This window comes from Mesoplodon bidens (genome assembly GCF_964165515.1).
Source record: "Mesoplodon bidens genome assembly, chromosome: 2".
NCBI lineage: Eukaryota > Metazoa > Chordata > Mammalia > Artiodactyla > Ziphiidae > Mesoplodon > Mesoplodon bidens.
In genome coordinates, this window is record NC_138177.1 from 33,057,977 (window position 1) to 33,083,414 (window position 25,438).

Here is a 25,438-nt window from a genome sequence, read left to right on the forward strand (position 1 = left end):
TCTCCTCATGCTCCTTCATCCTCAGAAGGCACTTGTATTCCAAGAGAGTGAGAGCAGAAGCTGCAAGGCCACTTAAGGCCCAAGCTCAGGTTCATAGTGTCACTTAGTGTCACATTCTCTAGGGCAAAGGAAATCACAAAGGTAGGCCAGGTTCAAGTGGTGGGGAAATAGACCCAACCTCTTGCAGGGAGAAGCTGCAAAGAATCTATGGCCATTTAAAATCCACCATGGACTCTCAAACTGAAGGCAATACAGTATAGCTAGAAGAACAGAAAGCTTTGGAAACTGACTTCCCAGACTCCAAGTTATGGCCTGTCCCTGGCTGTAATGATTTCTTCCTGGAGTTCCCTGCATCTCTCTCTCTATGTTCTCAACAGGATGTCAATAAATTTTTTTGCTACCAAGAAATTAACTGAGCAATGTGGAATCCCTTAGAATGCTTTCAATTCTAAGAAACAAAATCTTAACTCAAGAAAGTTCCGAAGTAGAAAAACTTGAGGGGCAGTGAATCCAGTAGCTCAGTAGTGTCATAAAAAACCCAGATTCCTTCCATCTTTCTGCTTGGCCACACTTGGTACATTTTCTTTGTCTTTGGCTAGGACCCCTTACATTTGGTTGCAAGGTGTCTGACACAGTTTCAGGCATTATATAAATATGTAACGATGTCTGTCTCCTCTTTGTGTCAGTTATTTATTTTTTGAGTGAAGACCTTTCCTTGAAGCCCCGCCAGTAGCCTCTCCCCACAACTCACTGATACCAAATGCATTGCATGTTCCTGTCTGAATCAGTCAGTGGCAAAGACCATGGGATTACTGGTTGGTTTAGGTCAGTCAAAAGTCATCTCCTGGAGCCCAGACTCCCCTGAAGCCCAAGATCAGGAAGAGGTGAGTGGATATCTAAATAAAATTGGGGTTCTCTTGGGAAAGAGGAAGGGCAAGGCTGTTCAACAGGCAGACAAATCAATGCTTTCCACCGTGGATTAGGCCTGATATGTTTGGGGAATTTGCTTTGTCCTTAGGCATCTTGAAGCATAAATGATGGAATTTAAGGGAACATATTATGTACTTTGCAATACCATAGATAGTGAGGAACTAAGTCCTTATTCTCCAGGAGCTCATATTGAAGTTACGGAGCCTCTGCATAAACACATGGAAAAGCCAACCAGCACTACGGGTCTCGATATGAGAGCTACTGAGAAGAAATCCTGTAACTCAGGTTCCAGCTGAAGTCACCTTTCTTAGAGAGTTAACTAAAATCAGCTCCAATGTCCCCCTAACAACCTGTGGCAAATCCAAAGTACCCTCTGCCCCTGTTCCCATCACCCATCTCTGTGAATTCTGTCTTGGATAGGGTGAAGGAGCTTATGGCCTGTGGTCACATCTGGCTCTGGATTCTTGCTTCCTCTGAACTCTATTGCACTGTGTCTTACATCTTATGGCTGTTTCCTTCTCTTTGTGCAATGCTGACCTGATGAAGGACCCAACTCCTCTCCTTTGATTTTTTTTCTTCCCTTCAGGCCAGTGAGGGAAAAAAAAATCCTTTTCAGGTTCTTTTCTGTTATAGGTTATTACAAGATATTGGGGTTTTGTTTGTTTGTTTGTTTTTTGGCCACACCGCGCAGCACACAGGATCTTAGTTCCCCGACCAGGGATTGAACCTGCACCCCCTGTATTGGAAGGGCAGAGTCTTAAACACCGGACCACCAGGAAAGTCCCTATTACAAGATATTGAATAAAGTTCCCTGTGCTGTACAGTAGGTCCTTGTTATTTATTTTATATATAGTAGTATGTATCTGTTAATCCCAAATTCTTAATTTATCCCTCCCCCACCCCGAAACTAATGTTTATTGAACCATCATTGTGTCCCTGGGACTAGTCAAAATTCTTTACATGTATCAACTCATTTAATCCTCACCATAATCATATTATTCCTCTTTTAGAGAGACGTAAAAGGAGGCAGGAAAGCGTTAAAGTCAAAGGTCATTTGCAAGTAGCAGACACAAGCTTCAGACACAAGCAATCTGGCTCTGGACGCACCCTCACACTTCTGGGGGCAACTCCTTGATCCCCCATCTCTCCTGTCCTCTTCCTTCTCCTTCTCTCCCTCCGACAACATTTGATTTCTATGGAGGTGAATGGAAAACACGTGGGCTCCTTCCATCACATTGTAGACCTGTGCTCCAGAATCTGCCTCAGGCAGGGCAGGAGAGGGGTGGAGGGTAGGGCCGTGACCTATTGGAATAGCTCTGGTTCATAGAAAGTGTAAAGGCCTGGTCATCTGATGGCAAAAGGGGAAGGGTGCTGTGAAAGTGTACCTCTATGCTTTCCTGGTGATGGGGGTCTTCTGTGGCTGGTGTGTGGGAGGCCTCTGGGAAGGGGTAGGGGCCAGAATGGGCTGTGGAATGGACTCCCTGGGTCTGCTATTGCTCTCAGGTGTCCTCAGAACCCTGCCACTCCCAGCTGTGAGCTGATGGAGGAAGGAGGTGGGGGAATCACAGGAGGTTCTGTCTCTGAGGGTCTCTGCTCATTTCTTTCTGTGATGAAGATCTCTTCCTATTTTAAAAATGGTAGGTAATAGGGCTTCCCTGGTGGCGCAGTGGTTGAGAGTCCGCCTGCCGATGCAGGGGACACGGGTTTGTGCCCCGGTCCGGGAGGATCCCACATGCCGCGGAGTGGCTGGGCCCGTGAGCCATGGCCGCTGGGCCTGCGCGTCAGGAGCCTGTGCTCCTCAACGGGAGAGGCCACAACAGTGAGAGGCCCGCGTACCGCAAAAAAAAAAAAAAAAAAAAAAAAAAAAAAAAAATGGTAGGCAATAAATTCCAGAGTGGCTGAAACAGAAAAAGAGAGAAAGAGACTTTATGAACACACTTTCAAACCAAGCTCTCGGCCAGGAGACATGCAAACTCTTTCAATAACCTTATTTTGGACCTACTTAAATGGAAACAGCCTCCTGTATTTTTAGCTGCTGTGTAATTGGAGTAAAAATGAAGGGGGAAATGTGTATGTATTTTTTTCCTTTCCTAGTTAGAGTAAGAAAGAGTTGCTCATTATTTCTTAATAGAATTTTTGCCTGGAAGAGAAGGGAAGACCCAAGAGTCCTTGTTGGCTCCTCCCCTCGTCTGGATGGGATTTAAACCCAGAGAGGGAAGCCGAGGAGAGGAGAGAACGAGGGACAGACAAGCACCAAGGTCTGCAGCCCCAAGGGCCTGGCTCCCGGGTGGCAGAGTTGTTGGAAGTGGTGCCCAGCAGCCTCCGAGGTAAGAGCACCAATCTCTGAAGATTTTACCTGTGCGAGGGAGGATGGTGGCCAGGTGGGATGAAATTCACGTGCCTCAGTTCCTGAGCCTGAACATCCAGGCAGTGTAACTTGTCTCCTATCACCTCCATAAGGAGTGAAAACCGAATGACGAAATATTTCCCAGGACCTGAGTAATGTGTCCTTAGACAGTAGTATACTTGGTTCCGCGACTGGGCTAAGTACAATATTCTTCTTACCTGGCCAGATGCAGTCTGTGTTGTAGGGAAATTTCTACCTGGAGTAATAGATTTTTATGTTAAATGTTTCTTTTAAGTCTAGCGTGTTCTCATCTCTATTTTTTTGTTGTTGTTGTTCGCTTCTTTACAATGTCAAAGATCTCTCTTTTTGTAATTTATCTGTTATAGCTCACTTTTTAAATCCTAAAATGGCACTTTTATTTCAGTTGTGATCAGGAAACTATTATAACTTTTCCTTTTTCTGGATTTTGTATATACCAATTAAGATGATGTTTGTGAATGTACTTGAAGAGCTTTGAAGTTTATTCAAATATTTAGTTTCATCAGTTTTGATTCTTATTTGTAAGAGGACAACTTCTCAACATTCTCATGCTATTACCCTCACAATACCGCAAAGAAAACATTTTGAAACATTTCAAGAAACGATATGGTGGGCTAATCTTTGGAGGTCTTTTTATTTATTTATCTATTTATTTATTTTTATGTTTGAGAGAGAGCTGGGGGAAGGAGAGAGAAAGAATGAGTCAGAACAATCACTTAAAAGCACAAAACTGAGTTGCTTATATAAGCATTAAAAAAAGAACAAGTCCTAACATAAAAATGAGAAAGTGCCCACATCTGGACGTAGGTTAACCACAGTGCCCAAAGTCCATTGGTTCTTGGAGAAGCCAAAGTATCACTAAAGTATCAGGTGACACCTGCTCAGCCAGGACTATAGATTGGTAGCTGGCAGAACACAGGATCTTCATGGAAAAAAAATCAGTGATTTTTGGCCTTTGGGCATTTGTTGGAGACTCAGAGGTAAGGTGTTGGGAGAAGGGACTCAGGAAGGAATAGAGAGTACCAACATCAGTATCATTTTCCCAGGGAGGAGGGAAAAAAACCACCTGACATTCTTTTATGAAATTCTGAATCCTGCTATGTCCCCAAGTATGTGGGCTGCAACTGACTCCTAGAAGAGGGAAAATAGGACAGCATGACTTCAAATCATCTTGTGGCTTCTGTTTCCATTCTAGCCCTGCTCTGTGGTTTGAAATGAAGGGTAGACTGAGGTCTGTTCCTGAGAAGATGCCTGAGGAAATTGGGCCCAGACCCAGTGGAAACTCTTGTCCACCCAGTGCTCATTCCAGCGCCTTTGTTCCTATAGGGTCTGGAAACAGACATGAGATCATGGTTTAGGTTCTGCAGCAGCATCTGGAGCTGCCAGTCTGTGAGCTGATGATGCTAAGATCTCAGACCCGATCCCTGGATGGGGGGGGGGCTTTGCCGGGTTTCACTGCAGTAGACTCACTGCTAATGCCACCCAGCCGCCATCTGAATATGTGCTGTTGGCTTCAGAGAGGCCCAGGGAGAGTGGGTGGAGCAGTGCAAGTCTCAGAAATTAACAAGGAAAAGCCTCTCCTCTTTGATAGAAGGCTGGAACTTTAAAGTTATTTCAATATGTGGAAAACCACACACTAAACTAAAGGAAGGAATTGCAACTTTTTCATCATGTGCCTCTCTTCATCATCAATCAGTTGAAGTAGAGTTTGTCATCAGATGCCCTAAGGACCATGGGGGATAAGGCTAATTGTATATAAGGTAATACTTAGTCATTTTGGATACTGGGTATTTGGTTTGATGTTGTTTGAGGTCCCTGAATTCTTGCCCTTGTGTCCATTTTATCTCTTCCTCGTGCATGATCCTGTGTATTCCCATGAAAGCAAAGGGTCTTTTTGTGACCTTCCTGTGGGATAAATGAACATCTTTGCCTGATGTTCAGAAATAGCTTTTAAAAGTGCTTGGCACAGAGGTTGGCACATGATGAGTGCTTAGAAAATGGTAGCCACCATTCTCATCACCTATTTGAGCCTTTGCAAGGTGAATCAAGATTCAGCTGAGAGAACAAAACAATCACACAAGCCTGTGGCCACCTGTGAAAAAGTGACTGAGTGCTGAGGCTGAGTCAGCAAATGCCACCCTTTATCTTTTCTAGCCTATGGCATATGGCAGACTTGATGGAAAGAGTTCTTTTGGGAGAAGGGGTATTGTATGGCGGTGTGAGGTCTCCACAGAGGTTTCTTGGGCATTCATTGGGTGTATTCTACTGAACTAGAAGAGTGGCCGGGGTGGCGGCGGGGGGAGAAATGATGCCTGCAATATGACCATATTAAGCCTTATCACATGAAATCAATTTTTCATTCTCACCCACACCCAGCTGCCTCGTGTCCTATAGGGCAGGGGTCCCCAGCCCCCAGGCCGTGGACCGGTTGAGCCATCCCCCTCATCGCTCGCATTCCTACCTGAACTTACCTCCTCCCCCCCCACCCTCCCTGTCCATGGGAAAACTGTCTTCCACAAAACTGGTCACTGGTGCCAAAAAGGTTGGGGACTGCTGTTATAAGGAATGCCTATGTAGAGAGTTCAATGTTGCAGAGACTAGAAATAAAAGTGTTGGGCTTCCCTGGTGGCGCAGTGGTTGAGAGTCCACCTGCCAATGCAGGGTACACGGGTTCGTGCCCCAGTCTGGGAAGATCCCACATGCCGCGGAGCGGCTAGGCCCGTGAGCCATGGCCGCTGAGCCTGCGCGCTGGGAGCCTGTGCTCCGCAACGGGAGAGGCCACAACAGTGAGAGGCCCATGTACCGCAAAAAAAAAAAAAAAAAGTGCTGTATATAATTGGTCTGTCTGGAGTTGGACCCAACAGAAACAGCACGGGTACCTTGTGCATCATATGTGCTTGCAAACTGAAGGAGAAGAGACACAGAGGTGAAACCCATTACCTAAGGTCTTCCAGTCCAGGTTGAGTTGAACCAGGGCAAGTTCTCAGTTGCACGAGAACTTGCTCTCCTAGACTGAGTATTTGGGTCAAAAGACCCTAGATTCACTCAGTGTCCAGGCTGTAGATCACTGGTAGAATACGCCCAAGGGAGTTTGGGGAAGGAGTAAATTTTCCAGGGGACTTTTGTGACGTCAATGTATCCCTAGCTACCCACCTCCCTCACTTTTCCTTCATAGTTCAAGGATGTCCACCCTGTCATTTGGGGATAGAATATCTTCTTTTTAAGTGATTCCACTAGAAACCCAAGATAATACAGTTTTTCTAAAACCCAAAGTAGTGCTCTTATTTGCTTGTGGTTAACTGTAAGGGCAAGATGAAGTCATAAGGGAACCAGAGAAAGCCCCAAATTTAAGTAGAAAGATCTGTAATGGTGGCTAAATAATTGGCTGCCACTCTCTTTGGTGTAAGTAGTATATTTTATTCCTGCCCTTCTTTGGAGAAAATGAGGTGACACGAAGATCATCAGCCCTAAGATTGGAGAGGACCCTCTGGGATCAGAGTCCATCCTTCTCCTCTGGCCAAAGGCTTGGCTGGTAACTGACCCTACGGACAGAAGTCTTCATCTGCTTTGTGTTTCCTAGGAAGGGAATTTTCCAGCCTCTCATGAGAAGTGACTAGAATTTAACCTCTCTATGGGACAAACACTAATTTATCTTTCCAGGGGATCATGCTTTGTACTGCGCAGAGAAAAGTACAGACATAGGATTTAGTTACTGAGCAACTAATGTTTACCTGAGCACTCAGTATGCCTTGGGTTTCCTTTATTTCCAGGAGAACCCCTCTCTTAACTATCCAGGAAGGAGGACATTTGGTCTCTTTTTCACATGTAGTAATCTTCTCATTGGATTTGTTTCATTTGAGGCAGTACATATAGCAAAGAGATAAAGAACACAGATGTGGGGAATGGACTGACCTGGTGTTGATCCCAGCTTTGCTGCTTATTAGCTGTGTGTCCTTAGGCAGCTTAACCTCTCTGAGCACCTATAACAAGGAATGACATCAATGGACTCCCAGGATTTTGAGGATTAAATGAGAATAATGTCTATAAACTGTCTGGCATAGTACCTGTCATCTAATAAAGACACATGCAGAAAACCCAGTGGCTATTATTATTTACACAAAATATTACTTTGGCCGGGACTGTGCTGTGAGGCTGTGAATGTGGAGGGGATCAACACAGTCATGGCCACTGTCAGCCCTGAGCTTATAGGGACGTCTGGGCTAGGAACTCACACACAGATTTGGGAGCTGTCAGTGTTTGGCTGGAAGTTAAAGCCACGGGGGTAGATGTGGCCGCCAAGAGAGAATGAATAGGGCATAGATGTAGAGGCCGGGGACATCAGTGTGCCTTCAGGGCCGAACCAGGAGGGCCGTCCACACTTTTCATGGTGCTTCCAGTTCCTCGTCACCAGGACACACCTCAAAGAGCCTTTCTCGAAATAGCAATAGCAGGCAGCATTTGTCCTGAGTCTTAATGTGTCCCGGCTCCCATTTCCCACATCATCTACCACCCGTCCTGCAGTCAGAATTAAAGACACTTTCAGTCAATGAGACTGATTCTTTTTTTTTTTTACATCTTTATTGGAGTATAATTGCTTTACAATGGTGTGTTAGTTTCTGCTTTATAACAAAATGAATCAGTTATGCATATACATATGTTCCCATATCTCTTGATTCTTGTGGACGTCTGCTTTCCTGTGTGCACATTCCCAGCATGCAAACGCCCTTCGGTACATTCCTTTAGCAGTTACCTCTCTTTCCGTGGGAAACTATTCCTCAACAGAATAATCATCCCCATTCAGAAACTTATTATTCCGCACTTGTCTGAGGGACATTAGCTGCCCGCACCACCCCTCCCCATCCTTGCAGAGATCGGTCTGTGGTCGCTGTGCACAGAAGAGTCGGGGAAGTCATCCCTTCCTTCTGCTGATCCCCCTGCCATGTGTCGAAGGGAGAGAGCCAGAAGGCTTCTCCTGCTGCTCATTACCCTTGACAGAAGTGCTAGATGAGGGCTTCCTTGCTCTCATCTTCTTTCGAGCAATCACCCTGCCCAGGAAAATCTGAGCTCAATGTGTGGCATCCGAGAGGCTGTAATTAACAAGAACATCTTGCTATAGCTCAGAAGGACGGGTGACAGCAAACGCTCCTACAAGGGCTTCTGGGGTTACTCCTATTCCAGGCTTCAAACACAAACACTGTGAGACGGCTATGCGCAGCCCTGCTGCGGCTTGTGGCAAGAGTCCAAGGCTTTTTTGCATGCGTTCAGAACTGCTGAAAACCATCTGCACTCCATTTATATCTTAGAGAATAGTGAGCCACAGGCTGGGGTTGGGGGGTTGGATGTCAACAGTGGACAGAGAGGTCTGAAGCTTTTTTAGCTCTATCGTTGCCTGGGAAGGGGAGTTTTGACAGTGCAAACTCGCGTGCAGCCCATCCATAGTAGGTGCTTTTCAGATCCACCGGTGTGGTTATTGATGATGGCAGAGCACTCAAGTGTCAACAGCTCAGTCAGTGGACACCATGTGTCTGGGTTCCAATCTGTGATTTGCACTCTCATTGCATAATCAGGGGCACGTTGCTTGTTGCCTCTGAGCCTCAGTTTCCATCCTAGGGAGTAAGCAGAGAATGAGCGTGTGTGACTGACTTATCATCGGGCTGAACTTTTGAAGACAGCAATGGTGAAATATCATAATATTTATCCTATACCTGCCTTCCAAGCGCTCTACTGGTGTTCTTCACCTCCCCCATCCTCTGACAAAAGTCTCAAGCAGATTCCAGAGCTTTTCTGGTCCTTTTGGGGGTTGGAAGAGAGCCCTTTTGTGAAAGTCAGGTCCATTCCCCGTATCAGAGCCTCAGTGTCCTATCCAGACCACGTCTTTTCTTTTCCCCCAGTTTAGGCCGATGCTGGAATCCACAGATGAGCGGGAGGGCAGGGGACTGCGGTTGGCCCGGTGCTTTCTTTCCTGCATCCCCCGAGTCTAACTGGCACGTTGCTGACTGAGGCAGGGAGGGATGTCAGAAGAGAAGGGAAAAGGTATCTTTATTTAGCGGGGGCTGGTGCAGTTCCCTCTGGTTATCCGAAGCCCTTGTTATGGCAGCTGCCCCCACTGCTGGCTCCACCTGCCCCCTCTTTTATTCAGACAGTCCGCATTCTACCTTCTGTCACCTCCTCTGGTAGTTTGCCCACTGGGGTGAGCTGTGGGGCTTCACCGTAACTCTGGTCCCAGCGGCATTGTTTCTGTGACATGGACTTGACCTATGGCAGGACTTAGATATCCTTGTCTCCCCACACTCTGGGGTGCAAGCCCCTCCCTCTGTGGCCTCCCTCCATTGTCTGCTATGCAGCCTGTTCCAGGCAAAATCCCATCTCTGAATTCCTCCAGACACGGGGCAGGCACTGGTCTCTTACCCTCCACCTCCTGTTTACCTCAACCTCCCAACCCCAGAAAAACCTTCGGTAGAGCAGCTTTCTTTAAACTGTGTGGACACTTATTACCCACTGTCCAAATCACCTGACAACAAGAAAAGTCTCACTGACCATTCCATTACCTCTGCAAGGTGTTGCATCCAGTTTCTGGGATGTAGTAAGTGCTCAGAAAAGGTGAGCTATTACTATTATCAATAATACACGCTTCAGGTAATAGAAAGAGCCAAGGAGGAGCGTGGGCAAAGGGATAACATGAAGAAGAACTTTCCTTTGGAGTCATTCTGTTTAGTTCGCAGTGGTGGCATGACCTTTGAGTACAACATACAGGACGTTTTTCCAAAGGAGGGGATTGCATAGAAATGGTATACACTGAACTCATTTGTTCTTTGTATCAGAATGTCAGTTGTATCGATGCAGAACAAGCACAGGCTTGCAACCAACTGCACTTAAATTAGAATCCTGACTGTGCCGTTTACTAGGTGAGCAACTCCTGGTAAGTGAGTTTACTTTCAACACCTGGTTCCTCACCCAGGGTAAGGAGAGTAGCACCAATCTTACATGAGGATTAAGTATGAGGATTAACGCACGTAGCCAGTGCCTGGCACGTAGCAGCAACCTGACAAATAACAGTTAATATTATTGTAATATTATTATTATTTCTTTACATAACAATTCTGCCAGCCTCTGGCAGAATTCAGCCTCTATTTCCTCCACTTTCTGATACTGAATAAATGATGACTATTAAGAATTAAAGATTTTACACAGTATTAGAATTTGGTTTCATGACTAGGAAGTTTCCTTCCTTTTCTGAAGTTATCTGCCCAGGTCAATTCTTTTGATGGTGTTTTGCTGACTTCAACTACGTATTTGGAGAAGAGGCAGCACTATAGGAGGGCACGTGGGGACTTCTAGGAGCCAGCAGTATTCTAGTTCTTTTTAAAAAATTTTAACTGAAGTGTAGTGGACTTACTACATTGTATTAGTTGCAGGTGTACAACGTAGTCAAGCAGGCACTGTCATTCCCACTGTACGGCTGAGGAGACTAAAGCTTAGGATAAGGTAGCCTTCGCAAAGCTAGACACCTAGGACCTGTCAGATTTGCCCTTTCAGTACGTCGCAGTTGCCTTGCACAATGGGGAAGGAGAGCCCGGGCTTGCATGGGACACCAGGAAAGGAGTAGGCTTCCTGACATCTTCAATCTCTGGTCCAAATGCTTACGAGTCTCGAGTTGGTCACAGAAGTCCATTGTCAAGAGGCAGCTCTGCAGATTGGTTTCTGGATGACAGCCTGACTGAGAGATGTCCTGGTGACTGAGTGCCTGTAAGTCAATGGGAGGCACAAACCCAGTCCCTGTGGTCTGCCCTGACTCGGCTTGTTAGTGGTCAAGAATGTGCCATCCCAGAGTGGGGCCGGGGGCACCAGGGGAGAGGGGTCCTCTTACACACTGATGGTGCTGGAGGCCCTCACCTCCTGCTGGCGGTAGAGGTGGCAGAACCTAACAGCCAGCTCTGGTCTGGGTGATCTGACTTACTAACCACCTGAGCGCTGGAGGAGTGGAGGTTGACTGAACCCCTCAGCACATGGGCCTCTGTGCTCCTGCCTTGGGGGGTCCCCGAGAGGAATTGGCCTTGGGTCCTATCCTTAAGAGGTTTACAGCCTCGCATGGACATGAGCTGCATACAAGAGTGATAACAACACAAGAATAACCGCCAAGAGATGCACAGAGGGACCAATACATTTTTCTGAATGCTTAGCAGAAGGAGAGCTAGTTTCCAGCTGGGGTGAGGCAGGGGGCATGAGAGAAGGCTTAGTGCAGAAGGTATTTTTATTAGAAATTCTCTTCTTTTGCTGGCTTGTGGGCAGAGGTGGTGAGCAGCACACTGGCCCGGGGACTGAGTACAGGCTCTGCCCTTTCCTACCGTGGTACCCAGGTCAACATGCTCTATCCCTTGAGCCTTTGCCTCCTCATCTGTGTGAGGCAGTATGATGTTATCATGACCAGAACAGACTCTGGAGTCAGATTTCCTGGGTTCAAATTCTGCCACTCTTGGCCGTGTGCCTGCGGGCAAGTCATTTGGGGTAGCTGTGCCTCAGTTTCCCTATCTCTAAAATGGGGGTAACAGCATATTCCATGAAGGGTTGTTGTGACGATTGAATGAACTTATAAATGTAGAACATTTGGAATAGTGCCTGGCACACAGCTTGTGCTCTATGTGCAGCTATGATTGTTGGTGTTGTTAGTGTGGGGGTGGTATTAGGGTCAATATATAGATCAGGGATTAGGGCGAGCAAAGCCTGGCACACAGTATGCCCTGACCACAAGACGCTGTTCTTGTTATTACTGAAGTGCAGGTGAAATACTGGATTAGAAATGAAGAGGAGGGCCTCGAGGGAGTAGGAACAGTGTCAGCAAAGACAGGAGGCAAGAATGCGCGATGTGTGAAGAAGGAACAAAAACTAATCTAGTTCAGATCCTCCATACAGGAGGAAATCTCTCTTCTGGTTTCTCAGCTTCCTGTGGACTCTTAGAATCCGTTACAAAGGCCAATTTCCATCAGCTAATCTCCATGGCTTGCTTTTGCATGTTTTTCTGGATGCAGGCCTCCTGGAGCATCTGTTCCCCGTCACTCCAAGGATGGGTCTCCAGGGGATGTTCTGCTTCCCCCTGGGGCTCCTGTTTGGTTCTGTGCTCTTGGTGGCCTCAGCCCCGGCCACTCTCGAGTCTTCTGTCTGCAGCGAGAAGGAGCAACAGGTCACTGTCAGCCACACCTACAAGATTGATGTGCCCAAGTCCGCCCTGGTCCAGGTGGAGGCTGACCCTCAGCCCCTCCGTGATGATGGAGCCTCACTCCTGGCCCCAGGGGAGGTTGAGGAACAGAACATCATCTTCAGGCACAGCATCCACCTGCAGACACCCCAGAAGGACTGCGAGTTAGCAGGCAGCATCCAGGACCTCCTGGCTCGGGTGAAGAAGCTGGAGGAAGAGATGGCAGAGGTGAAGGAGCGGTGTAGTGCCCAGCGCTGCTGCCCGGAAGCTGCTGGTGAGCTCACCATCTGGTATCCATGCAACAAACACTGAATGAGCACCTTCATGTGTTCCGCCAGCCTCATGAGCACCCCGACTCTCACTCTGGGTTTTCTCTAGGGGGTGCCACCATTGGCGCTTAGCTTCCAGGGGTTATCTTCAAGCCTGAGCAGGGAGGGACCAGCAACTCTTAAAGTGAGTCTGGACTCTTGGGTCAGTGCTTCTGGATTAGAACGCTTTTGGGTGCAGTTTTACCTGGGGATCCAGTCTCTATTGTAAGGGAAAGCAACGGGTTAGAGAGGAAAGCTCAATGGCCTTGGAGCTAGACAGGATTGGGTACAAATCCCAGTTCTGCCATTCTTTAGCTGTGTGACTTTGGGAAAATTCCTTAGGTTTCCTCAACTGTCCATTGAGGAGAATTCTATCCGCTAGTCTAGTTCTGAGAACTACGGATGATGTACAGAAGATTCCCGGCCATTAGCCAGAAAATTGTGAACTCTTTTATCAGTAATAAAGTACTACATTTTTTTTTTTTTTTTTTTTTGCGGTATGCGGGCCTCTCACTGTTGTGGCCTCTCCCCTTGTGGAGCACAGGCTCCTGACGCGCAGGCTCAGCGGCCATGGCTCACGGGCCCAGCTGCTCCACGGCATGTGGGATCTTCCCAGACCGGGGCACGAACCCGTGTCCCCTACATCGGCAGGCAGACTCTCAACCACTGTGCCACCAGGGAAGCCCCTAGTACTACAATTTGATTTTACAAATAGTGAGTCCCCTCATCACCACATTTTTTTTTCAGCATAAACTGCCAGGCTGATCCAAATGATACTAACCAGTGATACTTTGGCATATATTTTAATGCCTGAAGAAATCGCTACCGTTAAGAGTGCCTCTTATAAGCCAGACCCAGAACTAGGCACGGAGGATGCTGTCATGAATAAAACAGCACGGAACTGCCCCTGAGGGACCTCGATGTCAAAAGTTTTTAGGAAGGAAAGAGGGTGTTCTGAGACAGGAGCTGGGGCTGGTGAAGAGACAGGGCTGACTGGCCCGCCCTCCAACTGCCTCTTGCTGTCTGGGGTTAGAGAGGGGAGCCTGGTTAATCCTTCTCCCGTCTGCCACCCCCATAATGAGACTGGGCTATTTTATAGCTTCTGCAGGTCCACTTTTCTAGGCTTCAATTTGGGATCATTTCCCAAGGACCCAGCCTTGCTAGGTCCAGGCCCCTGCAACCAAGGCAAACTCCCACCCAGCCTGGAGCTCTCCTGCCTGGCCCAGGAGCCCTGTCCCTTAGTGTAAGCTGGCCCACTGACATCCAGGTTAGAGCATTTAAGGCGCCTTCATAGAAAGGTACTTAACAATTACCACCATTCATAGGGGAGAGAACCAAGAGAAGTCAAAGGAGCGCTCGGGATGAAAAGGGAAAGGCAAATGTGGTCCCTGTGTCTATGCAGGCATAAAATATATCAATAGATTGCGCAGGTCCTCCTCTGGCCCAGGTTGGAAAGGGCAGACTCCTTGTCTTCCCCATAGGCCCTACCCTCCTCCACAGAAAGAGCCGTGCAGGACCCTGAAATCACCACCCTTCTCTTAGGGTCCCCAGGGAAGGAAATTCCTCACTCACAAGCCCTCAAGTCCCAGCTGATTGTTTTCCTCTCTCGGGCAGGTCTGAGCCGCCACTGCAGCGGCCACGGGACCTTCTCCCCGGACACCTGCAGCTGCCACTGCGAGCAGGGCTGGGAGGGCGCCGACTGCGAGCGGCCCGCCTGCCCCGGCGCGTGCAGCGGCCACGGGCGCTGCATGGACGGCCGCTGCCTGTGCGAGCAGCCCTACGTGGGGGCCGACTGCGCCTACGCCGCCTGCGCGGAGAACTGCAGCGGGCACGGCGTGTGCGTGCGCGGCGTCTGCCAGTGCCACGAGGACTTCATGTCTGAGGACTGCAGCGAGCGGCGCTGCCCCGGCGACTGCAGCGGCCAAGGCTTCTGCGACGCGGGCGAGTGCTACTGTGAGGAGGGCTTCACCGGCCTCGACTGCGCCCAGGGTGAGAGCAGAGATGCGCCTTGGCCCGCCTCTCTTCTTAACTTGCCTCAGCGGTCCCCACAGCACCGTTTAACCATCAATTACATTTTGTCCTAAGAAGGGCACCCTCCCACCTTTCGCCTACATCAGAATCCCCTGGAGGGCCTGTTAAAACACAGATTCCTGGGCCCCTCCCGGAGGTTCTGGTTCAGCAGGTCTGAGGGACGGCCCGAGAAGTTGTATTTCTAACAAGTTCCATGCTGATACTGCTGGTTTGAGGACCCTAGTCTTACCTGATGGCGTGTGCCTGTGTTAGGTGTTACTGAATGGAGTCTTATGGCCCCTGCTCGGGCCCTAGCCCTGCTGAGGCTCTCTGCCTGGTTAGGGGAGGGTTCTGGTTCTAGCAGCCAGTAACAAAACTTGAGCTGAAATCCACAAAGCACAAGCTGTATTCAGTGGCCAAAGAATGGAGAAGTGGGAACTAAGTTCACGGAGCAACTTCTCGCACACCTGGCAAGAGAGATTTAATCCTAATGAGTAAAGACAAAGGACGTAGGAGTGAGGCTAATGGTGGGGAGGCATATGCTTTAGTCTACCCGAGAAGGAGCAGTGCTTTTTCGAGGGAGTGGGGAGCCACTCTCTTTTCATCCTTTTTTTGATCCGTAAAGTCCCAGTCATGGCTGCTGGTAGGTGTGTCATTTAATATGCTAATGTAGTAAAATAAGCGTAGAGTGAAACTCAGGGTCTGTCAGAGTTCAGATTCACCATCTTGGTCCCAGCTGCTTCCATCTTTTTTGTTTGTTTGTTTGTAGCTTCCTTTCTCATCCCTGGACCATTTAATTTAAAGATTTATGTTAACTCCTGCTAAACGTGGAGGTTGGAGGGCTTTGAACAAAGACTTGGAGCAGCTCTGGCAACATAGGGGGTCAATATTAACTCCTAACCAGAATAACTTTTGGGGGTCCACAATGGTGCCTTACACAGGCTCTGTATCCTCCACATCCACCGTCATAGTGTTAAGTATAAAGTAGATGCTCAATGAATACATATTGGCTATGGATTCCCACCCTTCTTTCCTCACCGTCTGCATGCTTGTTCCTGTTCTGTGTGCAGTGGTCGCCCCCCAGGGTCTGCAGCTGCTCAAAAGCACAGAGGATTCCTTGCTGGTGAGCTGGGAGCCCTCCAGCCAGGTGGACCACTACCTCCTCAGCTACTACCCGCTGGGGAAGGAGCTCTCTATCAAGCAGATCCAAGTGCCCAAGGATCAGTACAGCTATGAGATCCTTGGCTTGCTGCCTGGAACCAAGTACATAGTCACCCTGCGCAACGTGAAGAAAGAGATTTCCAGCAGCCCACAGCATCTACTTGCTGCCACAGGTGAGGAAGCAGCCAGATGCCCCAGGTTTCCCAGTAGAGGCTCTGTTTTAAGCATTTTCTTCCATTGTCCCCACAAATACCCTTCTACCACCCCAGGCCATTGCCTTGATTTGGGGTTTGGAAAACATAGCTGCTGCAATCCTAGGTTCTGAAGAAAAGTCTCCATTCTTGTTCCTCTCTCTTTGCTCCATGATTATTGGGTCCTCCAAGCCAGTGATGGAGCCTGCTGGTTTGGGGCTCACAGCATCTTCTCCATCCCTGAGATTAGTGAGATCTGATTGCCCTGCACCCACATACAAGCAGCTGTGGAGTACACCTGCACCCGCAGGCCCTCACTGAGCCACTGCGACCATTCAGCATGATCAAGCTGGTATGGATGGGGGTCTGCTGAAGTCACCTGTATCAATTAGATTCATCTCAGCAGAAAAGAGAGGGTACAAACAGGGTAGCTGAAGAAAGTTTAATGAAGAGGTTATTTATAGAGGTATAGGTAGGGTTTGGATGATGAAACACTCTAGGACTAGCATCAGTGGAGATCCACCCCAGTCTGAAGGGGCAGGGGATGGAAGTTGGTACTGGGACCCAGAAAGGGCTTTAGGAGAGGGCTGCCTGATGGTAGAGGGATGCAGGCAGTCTACTGTGTCCCCACCAGGAGGGAGTGAAGGAGATCAGTTGCCCTCTTCTGGTGACTCTCAATAGCTGAACATGACCAGAAACCAGAGGTCCAGGGAACCAGGCTAATGCATTTCATAGAGGTCATAATCTGGGATACAGAGCAGGAAGGAGGATGGATCTGGAGGGATGGAGTCTCCAGGGCACCACTAAATGCTATCAAAATGCTTGGAAGGACAAGCATCATTGCTTATTCTTTAGAAATTCTTATTTTCTCATGAAAGTACTTGAGGCAGCCTAGATCTTCAAGGGTTTGGAGAAACCTAGTTGTTTGAGTGATTCGGATTCATTCTTTTCTCAGCATACTTTATTGAACATTTACTATGTGCCAGGCACTATCCTAGATTCTAATAAAAATGAGCTGCCTCCATCTTGCCCTAAACTCTTGAGGAAAATTCAGGGACGTCCAGGTGGATGGGCCTTTGACATGCAGTGTCTTTGGAGAATCATCAGACTGCCTGTCCTTTTTGGTGGTAAGGGTAGAATAGGGTAGGGATAGCTCAGTGTTGGAAAGAGCCACGAAGGACTTGTCATGCTTGGGAGGGCAATTTGTGATTGCCTTTGTCAACGCCCTCCAGCCAAAGACCCCTCAGGGCACCCCTGTAGTTGAACAAGTTGGGTTTATTGATGGTTGCAGCATTGGAGCACACACACCATGGGGGACCATGGGTGTCTCAGTAAGACAGTGTAAGAGGGGCTGGTGTAGGAGTTGGGCTTGTGTTAGGTGATTTGGGAGAAGAGTTAAGGAAGCAGGGATTTGCTTTGGATTGCATGCTGTCAGGAACTGGGGGTAATCCTTTGATTGGTATCTTAGTGAATCTTATGTAGAAAGAGGGCAGACTAGATGGAGGCTAAAGCTGTCATTGCTAAAAAAGGAACAGTCACTCCTACCAGTCAGGAGGGAGGATGTTTAGTCACTTTTGTGAACTAGACAATGTTTCGTTCATGTTTTGCCGGGGTGCAGATGTGATCTTGGAATCGTCTCGTTTGGTCTTAATTTGGCATGGCCACAGAGCACCTTGTCTGCTGTTGATGTCCTGTGGAATTGTTTATGTTCAACAGGAGAGCACCAAGGCCCACCTGTGAGAGCCAGGCCAGCTCCCAGCTGTCGGGCTCCTTTTCTCTTTCCCCATTTTTGTCTGTGGCTGCCTCTGCATTTAGGCAGGACGGTGCTCACAGCCTCTCAGTGAAGAGCCGAGACACCTGCTCTGAAGGTCTTAGCAACCCCTCTAGGCTTCTTGCTCTAGGGACTTGTAAAATCCTGTGACTGTGAAGTCGTCTTTCTAATCTGATTCAAGTGAAACCCATTCTGGTTTGCTCCTCCGGGGAGCCTCAGCCAGAGAGACACTTATCCCCATAATCATCTTGAACATTTTCATTAGGATCCTGCTTTTTCACTTGTGAGCCATGTAGGGCCCCTTCTGTAATCCTTGAGTCACTTTCATTACTCGTCTCTTGACCTGTTCCCTCAAGGAATTCCCATCTTTGAGGGAAGAACCTGGAGGCGGGCAGGTAGAAGCCAGAGCTTGGGCAGGAGTGCTTCAGAGGAAATGCTCTGTGAGCTTCTTTACCCATAACAGAGGGAATCAGAAACATTCAGAGCCATGGGACCTTGAGAGTGTAGAGTTCACCCCTTGACTGATGCACAAATTCTCTGTCCTACGTCCTTGACAAGGGGTCAGTCAGTCTGGTGGGAACACCTTCAGAACCAAGGCACTGGAGGTGAGGAAAGGGCGAGGCTGAAAGTCTGGGGGCTTGTCTTTCCTGTTACAAACTTCAGGCCAGGTGACATCGGCCTGGGATATGGACATTGGAGCTCAAAATGTTCCCAGACCCCTCTTCCAACACCACCCAACGGTTCTTCCCACAGAGCCACATCAGCAATCCATTCCTTTGTAATAAGCATTATATTTTCATCTTTTTCTGAGTGGAGGGGTGAACATTTAGCCATTAATACTTTACTATGGGAGTTCCCTGGTGGTCTAGTGGTTAGGATTGCAGAGGCCTGGGTTTGATCCCTGGGTTTGGCTCAGCGTGGCCAAAGTACAAATAAAATAAAATAAAACACTGCACTCTCTTAAAAAAATACTTTACTATGAATAAATGTGCTCAGTAACTCTCTTCCTTCACAGGATGGACCGGTGGGGCAGCTGAGGGCACCAGGTACCTGGTGGAAGTGTTAGAATTTGGTAGAAGGTGCAGGAAGAATGCTCAGAAGGACCAACTTAAAGTTCTCCTACTTTATAGCTTTGCCTATGTTTAATCCTTATAGGAGAATTTGAGAGAAGGGGAAGGAACTGTCATTTGGGAGACTGAGGAGAGAGCTGGTTGTATGACCAGTGTTATACTCCAGAAAACTGGAAATGCATTTCCCAAACTCTACATGGAGGGGCCTTGAGCTTCTCATCCTGAGCTTGAGTCTCTGTGGGCAGGGGCTCTGCAGCTAAAGGGTGAGTGTTTAGTTCAGAGCTGTGTGAACCCTGGCTGAGTGGGTTGGCTGGCGGGCCTAGGAGGCGAGGTTCAGGGCTTGGCCGCAGCAGCATGGACAGGGCGGACTGCGTGGCATCTGATGGGGTGGGGGATGGGGGAGAGGCTTTTCCTGAAGGACAGTCTATCCTCCATGGACAATGTGAAAACCAACAGTTATTTGCTACTTTGGTCATTCTAGGACACCTTCTAAGGACTGTGTCCTGGGGCTGAAGCCTGCTCTCAGTGTGTCAGGAAAGGGAGCTAACCTGGTAGCCAGTGTCTTGTTACAGACCTGCGGGCCCCTGCTGTTCACTGCTTTCTCTTGCCCTCCCTGACCCATGCCCTAGATCTTGCTGTGCTTGGCACTGCCTGGGTGACGGATGAGACTGAGAACTCCCTCTATGTGGAGTGGGAGAACCCCCCGACCAAGGTGGACTACTACAAGCTGCAGTATGGCCCCCTGACAGGGCAAGAGGTGGCCGAGGTCACCGTGCCCAAGAGCAGTGACCCCAAGAGCCGATATGACATCACGGGTAAGAGCCAACACTGGGGATGTGAGATGTTTGCTGGTGGATGCTGAGGCGGGGACAGTGTGTGCAGAGGGGACCAGCATCTGTAGCACTCAGGTGTGCACAGAGGGTCCTGGGGCCTTGGGAATCACCTGAACCCTGACCCAGAAACTCCCAGAGGTAAGCCCACTCTGGGGGCCCGAGGTCTCTGTTCCAGCATTCCAGCACTGCCTCTGGAAGCTCGGAGCACCTGGGTAACAGATTACACATCCGAAATGTTCTCCCAAGTCAGCTAACCCTCTGGAAGCCCCTGTCTGTGTCTCGGGGTGGATTTGATGGGACACAGACATTCCTTTTGGAAGAACTGTGTGTGTGTGTGTGTGTGTGTGTGTGAGAGAGAGAGAGAGAGAGAGAGAGAGAGAGAGAGAGAAATTGGTTGACTGAGTTTGGTTTGTCCAGTGCCATATGTGGAAGGCGTTGAGCTAGGTGGCCTGGGGTAGGGCGCTCCTATCCCAGGTGACGGAGCTAACTCTGGGAGAGCTGGAAATCAGACGGCTGCAAACGAATGGGGCCACGTAGGTCTGCGTAATGTTTTGTGACACCTGAAGTTTGTACAATTTTCAGTGTCCTCTTTAAGAAAAGTAATACACAAGCACGAATACCCAATTCAGCACATGGCCTTGGAAGGGGCTGGTGCAGGTGAGGGGCCCTGAGGCTTTTTAGCTCCACGGTGAGTCCTCCTCTGGGGCCTTGTCCTGCCATCTACTCCCTGCATTCTGTCTTGAGAGGTCATCTTGGGATTCTCAATGTTTTGTGGGGTGGCAAATCGCATGTGTGCCTCATACATGCTGCTGTTTGCCTGCAGTTCACCACCAGAGTCTGAATGTTTGTGTCATGAGGAGCAATCATTCAAGTTGCCGCTACAGAGAAACAACAAACAAAGATAAAGAAAAGAGAAAAAGAAAGGGCAAATTAAAGCAAAGAAAATAAAGAGGGAAAATTAAGCTAATTATTACAATGGGGAGGAAAGAAACTTTTGAGGGAAAAGGATTGCTGGGAGCAGAAAAACATTTGGGCTGTAAATATAATTGGGAAATAAGTTCTCAGTGGTCCAAGGAAGGAACTGGAACTCCATTAACTTCATCTCATCCACTCTGGCCCACACTTCATGACTGATAAGCTCCGCAGTGATGCCTCGTATTCTACTGGTCCTGCAGCTCTTGAGCTGCCTTACGTAGATGATAGTCTTGAGCAGAGAAGCTTAGCCCTCTCCACACCCTCACAGGAGAAATCCTGGGGAAGAGCAGTGCTGGAGCTCGAGGGTCTGGAGCCTGTACTCACACCCAGCACTGGCTGCTTGTTTCTAGGTCTGCAGCCGGGGACAGAATATAAGATCAGAGTCGTCCCCATGAGGGGAGACCTCGAGGGCAAGCCAATTCTCCTGAATGGCAGGACAGGTAAGAACAGTGGGGAGGCACTATGAATGCGTCACATGTTTGTATTCTGATATTTTCTTGGCTGACTCCTCTTTGGATAAAAACTCTGGGATCTGTGTGTAGAGACAGCCTGTCTCTTTGTGTACTGACATCTTTTGGGGGGCAGGAGAGGGGAAGCAGACTTCTTCTATTTCAAATATGTTTTGCCATTGAAAGTCTCCTCCAGGATCCTGGAGTCAAGGGGAAAGGCCATTTCCAACACCTTTCTGCTTATTTTAATAGCTTCAATCACTGGGTTATTTTTAAGGCACTTATTATCTTGGACCTAGGCACACAGCTCCACATTACTTAAGGCAGGTGATTTATAATTTTTTTCTTGTCATTCCTGTGGTGTTTTCATGACAAACACACTCAGGGAGTTTGCTTTAAAATGTCAGAAGATATTAAAGACTTTCACATGGGAGTAGCAATAGATTTAGCATCTGCAGATTGAGAAAATACACAATGACAAACGTTGCTATAAATCAGTAACATGCGACAGTAAGTTTGTAATTTATTAATCAGAAAAGAATTTGAAATCCTTGTAGTTATATATGCAAGATATCCTATGTAAGTTTTAATTTTGAGGCAGTGCTTGAGCCTGTATTGAATTGTGAGCCTCCTGCGGTCACCCTGTGCTCCTGCCAAGTCGAGTCGGGAGGTGGTGATCTAAAGCCTACAGCCACCCACTAGAGGCTGATCCTTGGAGCTGGCAAAGAAGGGATCTTTGAATTTTGAGACTTCCTTGAAAAGTTTCGTAGTTCTTTTCAGTTCGGTCCTGGCAGTAGCTGGTTAGGGTGGTGAGAATAAGGGTGAGATGGTGCAAGAATTGGATTCACTCTTTCAGCTGCCGAATAGGTTGCATATCTGGAGTGTGAAAGAGTTATAGAGTTGGGCAATTATAAAAGATAAAATATACTTTAATTTTCAACCATACAGTATAGACTGTGCAGCCTGCCTGAATGGTGGACTAGTGAAACACGTTGGTGAATTAGAAAATGGCAAGTCCTTCCTTGCTTCTAGTGCCTTTCTCTTTATCTGTGAATTAATTGAGAGCCTACCATGCACAAGGCATTATACCACTAAGCACTTCTCATAAATTATCTCATTTAGTTCTCATCATAATCCTGTGTGGTAGGTCCTATTATTATTTCCAAGTCACATATAAGACAACTGAGGCTTGGAGAAATTAAGCTCAAGGTCGCCCAGCCAGGAAATGATAGGGCTGGGATTTGAACCCAGGATGTCCACTTTGGTGGACCCAGAACTAAAATGCCACCTACTTTTACTTCTCTGTCCATTATTTCTGGTTAATTTTCATACTGTTTACTCCCTAACTAAAAAAAAAAAAAAAAAAAAAAATGCTGTGAGTCTTCATTGTCTTTGGATAACATAGACTTCTTTTATCTTGGCCTCTGTGGGCCCCTCCAACCTGGGCCATTGTTGTCAAAACTTCCCAACAGGAAGCCTGCAGCTGGACTGTTCTTGGGGCTCCCTAACACAGAAGGCTTATCTCTACCTCGTGGGTTTGGTCGTGTCGTTACCCCTGCCTAGAAAATTCTCCACTGTTATCTCTAGCTATCAATTAATTCAGTTCAACAAACATTAATTGCAGAGTACCATTGGGTCCTAAAGACACAAGCCCTTTAGATACTTCCAAAGGTGATGAGCCCTGGTTCCTGCCCTTCAGGGGCTCACAGCAGTAATATCACTCATCCTTCTGGGTCATCTCCAGCGTTGGCTGCTCCACTGAGGCCTTCTAGGACAATATTAAATGGCAGCCATCTTTGCCTTTGAATTTCTAGAGCATTTAATTACATATGGCCTTGAATTGCTAGTTAACCTTTCAAGCATATTATCCCAACTAGAAGTTGAGCATTCAAGAAATGTTTTTTTATTGTCAATACTATTCTATTCTAAAAGCAGGATGGGATATTTTATTGGATTGCAAATAACTTTGTGCTATGTGTCTTACCAACATGAAAATAAAAGACACAATAATTTCTAAGGTCAGGGAGCACTCTCAAACCTGGCTAGACAATTAGTGTGAGGGGGAAAAAAAAAGAATCTCTCTTTTCTCCAGGTGTTTTGCATTCCATGAGATGGAAAAACACACTGGAATATAAGAATGGCGTAAGCATGTGCAGGGAGGAAATGGCACAGTTCAGGTATTTTCCATTTAACGAGTCACTCAGTGGAACTAATACCACGAAAGTGAAAGGGTCGATTGCTCACCCTGTTAACACACTCAAAGTGCACTGAAAGGCACTTCTAGAAAGGCAAGGCTTTAGAAACAGATCAGTTTCTGGAGAAGCAAGCACCGGCCAGGCCAGTGTCTCCAGGGAGAAATGTCCCTGAACTCCTCCATCAGACTGTCACAACCACTTCACATCAAATGACAAGAGAGGCAGGCCCCTAACTAAGAGGTGATGCTATCCCTTTATTCTTCATTTCTCCATCTGCGAAATGAAAGGTTGGGCTAAATGCGTTTCAAGTCCGTTCTCTTATTTTTTTTATGATTGTGGTTTTTTAATCATGCCTATAAGTCATGCCTTTCCATGGTGAGTCTAAAACAAAGGACCACTTGCTTTGTTATAATCTCCCACACTCCCATGCACAGCAGAGCATAGAGCCTAGCATATTCACTTGTTAACAATTTTCTCAGAACTTTTCCCCTTAGACTATGTTATGAAATAGAAGTTTTGGCAACTCTTATTATCCTTTTTGCTTTTTATTGCTTCCCAAACACAATGCTTCATTTTGAAATGGCCCAGCCCGAAAACTTTCCTTCTCAAACTCCTTCATGTTTCAAGATGAGCTCCTGTCAACAAACTCCTGTCTCTCACAGCCTCCCCACACATACACCCAATAGCTGAAAAACAGTGAGGATCTCTAGCATTTGTGTGTTCTAGGTACTGTGGGGCTTCATAAACATTATATTCGTTCCTTCTAAAAGCATTGTAAACATTATTATTCCCATTTCACAGGTGAGAAAATTGAAACCTACAAAGTTTAGGAGATTCAGAGTGAACTAGTGAATGGCATTTGAATTTAGGTTCGCTTTCCAGAAGCAAAGCTAGAAGATAGCAGGAAGGTGGGTTGATCTCTTTGCGTACATTCTCTACAAATGGTGCCTTTTGAATAATTTTATTGCCACAGTGAAAAGCAGTAGAGGAGATCTGAGAAAACATAGCTACTATAGTCCAGAGGCACCTCTTCTGTGAACTCACCTTCAAACCAGTAACATAGGCCCTGTCCCCCCTCTCTGCCTCCAAACCCATAATATCCTCATGGATTTCAGACCTTGGTTGTTCCGTTTTCCACTACGCCAACTGGGTGACTCACAAGTGGCCGTTGTGAGTGGAGAAGGCTGTCCCTAATGCCTGTGGCCATGGGTTGGAGTGTGGACCCGTGCTGTTGGGTTTGCCAGCATAGACTGAGGACAGCTGTGCCCTACCCAATCCTGTGGTGAATCTTGTTATAAAGTGGAATAATCTTTCCTGATGTGTCTATAGCTCTTAATAAGCCTTTTCTGTATCCTCAGTTTTGTAAATTAAATCTCTGACATGGGGCTTACCTTTAGTCCAATACATGCACTCAAAAGTGAATCCTGGGGCTTCCCTGGTGGCTCAGTGGTTGAGAGTCCGCCTGCCGGTGCCGGGGACACGGGTTCGTGCCCCGGTCCGGGAAGATCCCACATGCCGCGGAGCGGCTAGGCCTATGAGCCATGGCCGCTGAGCCTGCGCGTCCGGAGCCTGTGCTCCGCAATGGCTGCCACAACAGTGAGAGGCCCGCAAACCGCAAAAAAAAAAAAAAAAAAAAAAGTGAATCCTACCTATCAAGCCTCTTAAATCTTGTTTTAAATCTCCTTAACCTCAGTGGCCCTGAGAAAGGTCCCAGCAGGGCAGCTAGTGCCCAGCAGGTGGGAAGTTGCAGCCTGAGGAGGAAGTTGGGGCCGGGGTGGCAGGGCCTGTCTCCCAGTTGAGGCTGCTGCTGGGACTCCTCTAGGATTTGGCCAGCTACCAAATGGGTATGAGGTATGCCCAGCCCCTGTCTCCCAGAGACAACAGTCTGGCACCATTTCGTCTTTCTAGTTGCCATTCCAAGTTCCAATCCACTAGTGCTTCTGGGTTTCAGGTTGCAAGAAATTTT

At 47.7% G+C, this 25,438-nt stretch overlaps 1 protein-coding gene across 1 annotated transcript in view; it reads left to right on the forward strand.

Annotated features, from left to right (window-relative positions):
- Window positions 1-12,377: 12,377 nt before the first annotated feature.
- TNN (tenascin N) overlaps window positions 12,378-25,438 on the forward strand; it is a gene marked incomplete at both ends in the record, with an annotated part of 53,285 nt that continues 40,224 nt past the window's right edge. The window contains 5 exons of the mRNA XM_081225315.1: window positions 12,378-12,783; window positions 14,432-14,806; window positions 15,898-16,161; window positions 19,650-19,835; window positions 21,179-21,268. Coding sequence (XP_081081441.1) covers window positions 12,378-12,783; window positions 14,432-14,806; window positions 15,898-16,161; window positions 19,650-19,835; window positions 21,179-21,268 — 1,321 coding nt within the window. The remainder of the gene's footprint in view (window positions 12,784-14,431; window positions 14,807-15,897; window positions 16,162-19,649; window positions 19,836-21,178; window positions 21,269-25,438) is intronic.